The sequence below is a fragment of the Meleagris gallopavo genome, chromosome 21 (genome assembly GCF_905368555.1).
Source record: "Meleagris gallopavo chromosome 21, MGAL_WU_HG_1.1, whole genome shotgun sequence".
Lineage (NCBI taxonomy): Eukaryota > Metazoa > Chordata > Aves > Galliformes > Phasianidae > Meleagris > Meleagris gallopavo.
In genome coordinates, this window is record NC_139424.1 from 4289893 (window position 1) to 4297485 (window position 7593).

The 7593-nt window shown below is 58.4% G+C and overlaps 1 protein-coding gene across 1 annotated transcript; it reads left to right on the forward strand.

Annotated features, from left to right (window-relative positions):
* The first annotated feature begins 313 nt into the window (after positions 1–313).
* Positions 314–7274, forward strand: TMEM120A (transmembrane protein 120A). The gene is made up of 12 exons (XM_085240679.1): positions 314–472; positions 2036–2154; positions 2531–2647; positions 3017–3076; positions 3750–3845; positions 4094–4183; positions 4583–4648; positions 5129–5190; positions 5434–5526; positions 6003–6067; positions 6505–6573; positions 6650–7274. The coding sequence occupies exons 1-12, from the start codon at positions 407–409 to the stop codon at positions 6761–6763; spliced, it is 1017 nt and encodes a 338-aa protein (XP_085096805.1). The 5' UTR covers positions 314–406; the 3' UTR covers positions 6764–7274.
* Positions 7275–7593: the final 319 nt, after the last annotated feature.

Genomic DNA, 7593 nt, shown 5'->3' on the forward strand with positions numbered 1-7593 from the left:
AGCATGGCATAGCATGGCATAGTGTGGCATGGCATAGCATGGCATAGCATGGCATAGCGTGGCATAGCGTGGCATAGCATGGCAAAGCATGGCAAAGCATGGCATAGCATGGCATAGCGTGGCATGGCATGGCATGGCATAGCATGGCATAGCGTGGCATAGCGTGGCATAGCATGGCAAAGCATGGCATAGCATGGCATAGCGTGGCATAGCATGACATAGCATAGCATGGCACGGCATAGCATGGCATAGCATAGCGTGGCATGGCATAGCGTGGCACGGCACGGCACGGAGCCGCCCCCGGTCCGCCTCGCGGGGGGCGTGCCCGGAAGCAGCAGCGCAGTGCCGGGGCCGTTCGCCGCCTCCTCCGTCCGTCCCTCCTTCCTTCCCTCCCGCTGCTACCGCCATGGCTTCGGTCGCCGAATGCCTGCGGGAGTGGGAGGAGCTGCAGGACGGCTTCCAGCGCATCCAGGTACCGGGGCCGGGGGCTGCACGGGACTCGGTGCCCGGCCGTGGATCGCGGGGCTGCGGGGCTGTTGGGCGGGCGTGGGGTGGGGAAGCTGCGGGTCTGTTGGCACGGAGCGCTGCCCGAGCGGGACGGGAGGATGCTGCTGGTCACGGGGGGAGGCACGCTGAGCTGGACCAGCCGGCCGCCCTCCGTCCGTCCGTCCGTCCGTCCGTCCCCGCAGGAACGGGCCGGGGTGCGCCGTGTAATCCCCGCGAGTGAGTGGGCAGGCATCAGCGCGGCCGGGGTCACCCGAGGGAAAGCTCGGCTGACCGGCTCCGCTCACAGCTCTTCCCTCTGCCTCTCCACCCCCGCGGGATGGGGCGAAGCGGATGCTGTTGCGGACTCAACACAGCTGTGCCCAGATCTGGGGCAAGGGCGGCTCTGAGAAACGCGCTCTTGCTCCATAGGGGCCGGTCTGTGCATCCCGAAATCCCCGGGCTGAGACGCAAGGAGCTCTCACGGAGCGCTTGGCCCAAACCCGGCTTGCTCGTGGCCGACCCCTGAGCGACAGGAGCTCCTCTGGGAGCAGGGAAGGGTTTGCTGAGTGGGGACGTCCCTCCCGAGGTCGGGGTGTTAGTCACTGCGGGGTGACCTGGGTTCATCCCCACCTCACTGCTGGACACCGTGAGGGAGGCCGTGTTTCTTCCCTCCTCTGTGTCTCGGTTTCACCTTTCTCCTTTGGGAAAGGCTTTGACACCTGCTGATAAAGTCCCCGATAAGAACTGCGGAGGCTGGAAGGAGCGCACACCAAGGTCTAGTCCAAGGGTTGTTGCAAGCAGCGCTTCGTTCCTTGGTGGCTCTGGGGCTGCCTGTGGTCGAGGTGAGGTTGTTTTTCAGCTGACAGGACCAGAAGGAGCATTGACATAGCACGGTCTCTCCTTTCCCTTCTAAATATAGCAGAAGAATGGCATCTAGTGTCACCCAGGTGCGGTTGGGTTACGGCGGCACAGGGGGCCACCGGCATCCCCCAGGGTGAGCTGTGGGCAGCAGGCACAGAGCCCTGCTCTCTGGCCCCATGTGGGGCCAGCTTCAAAACCACCTCTGGGTTCAGCCCCCAACTGTACCCCAGTCCAGCACTGTGTGGGTCTTTCATGGTGTCTCAACTGGAGAGCAAAGCTGTGGATTCCACAGCCCTGAGCACGAGGCAGCTGAGCACCCAGCCTGCTGCTGGACGTGCCATGCAGAACGCATCCTTTACAACGGGTAATGCACTCAGAGCTGGGGATGGCTCCCCAAACACACCTGACTGCCCACTGCCTTGTCTGACCGCTGCTGTGTTCCCCACCCTGATGTGCATTGAAGTTACAGATGCAGCTGCATCGTTTCCATACATTGCACTCCTGGTTTTCTACTTAAAGATATTTCTAAGCAGCAGCACAGAGGCTGTTGCTGTTCTGTTTTGCTGCAGTTCCTCATTGGGCTCAGAGCACTGTGGTTCTGGGGGTGTTCTTGTGGCACAGGCGTGCACTGAGTGCTCTGCGCATTGCTGGAGTGTGTACCTGCAGCACACACTGCTCTCATTTGCAGGATAACCACAGGCTGTACAAGCAGAAGCTGGAGGAGCTGACCAAGCTGCAGGATGGGATCTCCAGCTGCATCACACGGCAGAAGAAGCGGCTGAAGGAACTGTCCGTGTCCCTCAAGAAGTAAGTTGGGGTGCTGGGAGGGAAGAGCTGCCAGGCAGGGCTTTCGGACCCGGCTCAGAGCAGCACAGATGTTAGCAAAAGGCTGCTGAGATCTTTGTGTACCCTGGAACAACTTCCTCAGCTTTGCTTTCCCAAATTGTGCTTTCAATGTGTTTCCTGGTGATGGGACGAGCTGCCCGTCCTCCCTGTGCTTTCCCTCCCACTCCCTTCCCTCTGGCAGCTCCTCAGCCTGCCCCGCAGATGGAACTCACTTCCAGTTTGCTGTTGTTGTCCTTGGGGTGCCCTTGTCCCAGGCACAGCACTGTATCAAGTGCCAGCACGTGCTCGTGCTGTGACAGAGCCGATCCTGATGCCAGTGCCTGTGCTTCCTCCCCAGATGCAAGACTCACGTGAGTCCCGAACAGCGAGAGTCCATCCAGGAGATCCAGAGCCTGATCAAAGAGAGACAGAACGTTTTCTTCGAAATGGAGGCCTACCTGCCAAAGAAGAATGGGTGAGAGGTGCTCTATGTTTGCATGAGGATGATCTCTTTGCCAGGAGCAGGCAGCACAGCTGGGGTTTGTAGGCACCAGAGTCCTCCTGGGTGAAATCCTATGACATGCAGTACCGGGTCCCAGCAGCTGCAATGCCACTAGGCACAGCCCCATGGTCACCTGCAGGTGCCTGGGCAGCAGCCAGCCCAACTCTCTGCGTGGCGTCCTCCTGCTGCCCTTGAGCAGCTCTGAGTGGAAAATGGCTGGGCAGGAGATGTGGTGCCTGTCAGCAGCATGGGATGTGGTGGGAAAGGTGATAGCTGTGCCTGGCCCGTAACACAGGCAGCTTTGTGCAGGCTCCCACCTGAACATCTCTGCTCTCTCTCCAGGTTGTACCTGAGTCTGGTGCTTGGGAATGTGAACGTCACACTGCTCAGCAAGCAGGCTAAGTACGGTCCCACGTCGTGTGCGTGGGGAGGCTTGGGGTCCCCTTGTCACCGGGGAGTTACAGATCTGCCCAGGCTGAGCTGCAGCCTGTGAGTGCAGTACATGCAGGCATGTGGCTGGCTCGACCCACCTGGTGCAGATTCCTTGCCAGGTCTGGCCATTTCTCCCTTCCTGGAAGCAGCCCTCAGTCCCTGCTTAGCTCCTGTGTCCAGGCTGGAAAGAACCGCTGGCTGTAATGATTTAAATGGGACCCACCACCAAAGCTGTGCCTGAGTTTCCCCTGTGTTAGGCACTTCAGGAGGGACCCAGCTATGGGGAAGCCCTGGCTATGACAGCCAGTGCTGACAGCCCCCATGGTGAGACACTCAAAGCGAGAAGTGCTGAGCAGTGAGCCCCAGACCCTGCTGTCTTGTTCCGTGAGCTCTCCATGAAATGCATCAATGCTGATCTGCTCAGCTTCCTGGAGTCCCCTGGGCCACCTCCCCAGCTGGCGTAGCTGTGGAATGATGCAATGCTGCCCTGTGGTTTGCTCTCCTCTCAGAAGTGTTTGGGGGACAAGGATTTCCTTAACTCTTGCAAGAGGTTCCCAAAAGGGCATCCCAACCAGGTGGGAGGGGAGGATGCAGCCTGCCAGCAGCCACCTTGCTCCAAGCCAGTTCTTGTACACCCCTGCAGGTTTGCTTATAAAGACGAATATGAGAAGTTCAAGCTCTACCTCACCATCATCTTGCTCATTGTGTCCTTCTCCTGTCGGTTCCTTCTAAACTCCAGGTGAGTCTGCCTGGGGTGCTGGGCAGAGATGTCCTCCCAGAGCCTCTGTATTCATCTCTGGTCCTGAAGAGCCCAGAGCAACACTAAAGCTCAAAAAATGGAGCTGAACAGGAGGTCTCAATGAAGGGACTGACTGCCCCAACCTTGTAGCTCTGCCCCTGCCCTGGGGACACAGTAGCCTCGCAGGGATGAGCATCCTGCAGGGATGTGGTCTCCCTGCTGTCTTTTCACCCTGTTTTGTTTGCCAGGGTGACAGATTCTGCCTTTAACTTCCTCCTGGTGTGGTACTACTGCACGCTGACCATCCGGGAGAGCATCCTGATCAACAACGGATCCAAGTGAGTCTCTTTTGTTTCAGTGTGGGCAGTTAGTTCTTCTCTGTGGGCTGAGAGAGATTGTGCACCCATCACACAGCTCTGTGCTTCCCAGGGATGCAGCTGACACCTCCTACTCAGGGTGTGTAACGTACCTTGGTAATTAGCCCCCATACAGTAATTAGCTGTGATTTTGAGGGCTGGATGAACTCACTGTGTGGAGGTGGTGTGGAAGGTGCAATGCCCTGGGTACCACCTGGGCCGGAGGCGCTGGGTCCTGCTCCATTCATGTCCCTTTCGTAACCATCTCTGCTCCTTGCCTTGCCCTGGGAGCTGCTAGGTGGCTGGCACTTGGCTGGCTCTGTTTTCCTGGGGTGCATTTGGATCCCAATTCATGACCACTTGCCTGTGTCTGTCTTCCAGAATCAAGGGCTGGTGGGTTTTCCATCACTACATCTCCACGTTCCTCTCAGGCGTCATGCTGACTTGGTAAGTTTGCATCCTCAGCTCCTGTGTGTAGGGACCTGGCCTGCCTGTGCCATGCCAGCCTGGCTGACAGGGCCTTTGCTCTCCGTGCCCTAACCCACAGCTGTATTCCTCCCCACGAGCATTATGGTATAATGATCAGCTCCATGCATTCCTCAGCAGACCCAAGCACCCTAAACCAAAGCAGCCATCAGCACCTCAGCGAGGCAGGCAGCACAGCCTGGGTCTCTGTTGGGAAACACTGTTCCCAGTGTTGCAATTCTTGTCCAGGGGCTGTGCAGTGTTTTCTTGACCCCTGTCCTGCCAGCCTCCTACTTCCTGGCTTCCCAAGCTGGGCAGATAGTATTCTGTGAGACGCTGACACCGAGGGTCTGTGCTGTGGCCCCCCTGTTCTGCTGGGAGCGGCAGCAGTGCTGTAGGGCAGGCAGGGTTGGCAGCATCTCCTCACTCCCACACACCCTTATCAGTGTCCTCTCTCCGCAGGCCAGATGGGCTCATGTACCAGATGTTCAGGAACCAGTTCCTCTCCTTCTCCATGTACCAAAGTAAGTGCTGCCATGCCTGCTAGGCCAGGACCTGCCTGCAGTGGCCAGGCGTGCTGTGCTGCCCAGCTCTGCAGCAGAGAACTGACTGTGGATACTCACAGCCCACTGGGGTTTTCCCTTAGCTCTTCTCCTGCCTTCTGCCTCCCAGGGGCCAGGAAGAGCTCTGTGCACAGGCAACTCGAAGCTGAGCCGGTGCTGAGCCCGCAGGCTGGTGCCTCCTGCCCTCATCCACTTTCTTTGCAGGCTTCGTGCAGTTCCTCCAATACTACTACCAGAGCGGGTGCTTGTACCGGCTCCGAGCACTGGGCGAGAGGCACAACATGGACCTCACTGTGGGTAAGCCAGGATCTTCCCTGAGGTCGTCCTGGTCCACCTGGACATGCTGTCACCTCTGCTCCTGACAGCAACCCCCCTCCCAGGGCGAGGCCGGTGCTGGCTAAGTGGGTGCTGTGTTCCTGTTAGAAGCAGTGGTGATAGTTATTTTTGTTCCAAGATTGGTCTGACTGTGGTTTATGGCTGGTGGCATTAGAAAAGATGCCACAAACATAGCCAGCATCCCCTCAGTGCAGCCTCTGCAGCGCAGTTCTGGCTGAGGGCAGCCCCACGGGAGCAGCTTCCTCCAAGGATACCCACTCTAGACTCCAGGGATAGGAAACCTGCCGCAGTCCTCCCACACTCCCTGCACTTGTAGTGCCCTGCAGGGCCTCAGCCAGGCGTGGGATGGCCACTGAACCTCCCTGCCCTGGCCTTTGGAGCTCTGCACTGTCCTGGCCCCTGTGAGCACGTTCTCAGCAAACCTTCATCCTTTGCAGAGGGCTTCCAGTCCTGGATGTGGAGAGGCCTCACCTTCCTGCTTCCCTTTCTCTTCTTTGGACAGGTGAGTGCACCAACCCTCCTGGGGACACATGGGAGGCCTGGGGAGGGACTGAGCCACACCATTCCTCACTGTGCCCTGCAGCCTGGGCTGCTGCAGGCACAGGGTACAGGTGCCAGAGGCTGAGCCTCGTCTTCTCCCAGAGCACCCACCTCTGTGACTTGGCTAGTGAGATGTGGAGCTGGTAGTGCTGCTAAATGCTTGAGCGCTGTGTAAATACAGCAGAGGGGCTCTGACAGCCCTTCTCAAACCCTTCTGAACTTCAGCTCTTGAGCTGCTACAGAAGGTCCAATTCCACCATTTAAGCTGATGCTAACTCCAAGCCCGTGTGGGGTTTCATGGCTGGCAGAGGCAGGCTGGCCTCATGAGAGGGAGCAGCCAGCTGAGCATCAGCGTAAGGGTGAGCCTTTGACAATCCCTAAGTCTCCTTTCTCCTGCAGTTCTGGCAGCTCTACAACGCTGTCACCCTTTTCCGGATGCTGCAGCACCCAGAGTGCAAGGAGTGGCAGGTAGGGGTGGCTCATGGGCGGCTGTGTGGGGAGGGGTGTCCATCCCTGCTGCCTCACAGCTCCGCGGCTCCCACAGGTTCTCATGTGCGGCCTCCCCTTCTTCGTCCTCTTCCTGGGGAACTTCTTCACCACCCTTCGTGTTGTGCACCAGAAGTTTCAGAACCAGAGCAAAGACACAAAGCGGAACTGAAGAGGAGCAGCACGGGGACCAGGACTATTTCTCCCCGCTGGCTCCATCGCATTCCCATCTCCTTGCCTTGATGCCGTCCAGACTCTGGTGTCTCACCCATTCTGTGCAAGCCTGGATGCAGGACAGAGCTGGGGCTTGCTTGTGAATAGAGAGCGTGTTCTCTGTGGTGCTGAATCTGTGCCTGTGTCACTCAGCGGGCAGCAGGAGCACCCTGCAACACTGCCGCGGGGCGGAGCGGGGGGCCTGGGGCCCTGAAGCCACATACAGGAATGCTGCTCCTGCAGCCCCCCTATAGCAGGGAGGCTGAAGGCTGCACATGTGCTGCAGTTTGGGATGGGGCACCGAGTTCCTCCTCACCCTTCAACGTGAAGAGGGGCTGAGCAGGCAGAGCTGTGGGCACGGGACGAGTGGGAGCACTGCGAACCTGAGAACCAGGCTTCACAGCTCCCTGGCCTTGCAGCTCTGGAGGATGCGTATGCAAAAATAATAAAGGGAAGGTACTTCCTTGGTTCGTTGGGGTCTTGGAACAGAGCACAGACATTGTTCTGCACTCGGGCAGTCTGGCAGTGGGCTGTCATTGCAGGGGGGAGGGATGGAAGTCGTTTGCAGCTGCTCCACACCTGCCTGGGGTGAAGCACAGTTGATTGGGGCATGACAGAAACGGGAGGGCTGAGCAAAGCCATGCAGAACAAACAGCAGCACACAGCCCATTGCAGTGTCCCTGAAGCCCTCTGCTACTACAGGGAACTCCTGAAACAAGCAGTGTTGTGTCACCTCACTCGGCAGTCCCTGTGTGCTCCCCCCATCTCCTTGGCAGGGGGAAGGTTGGA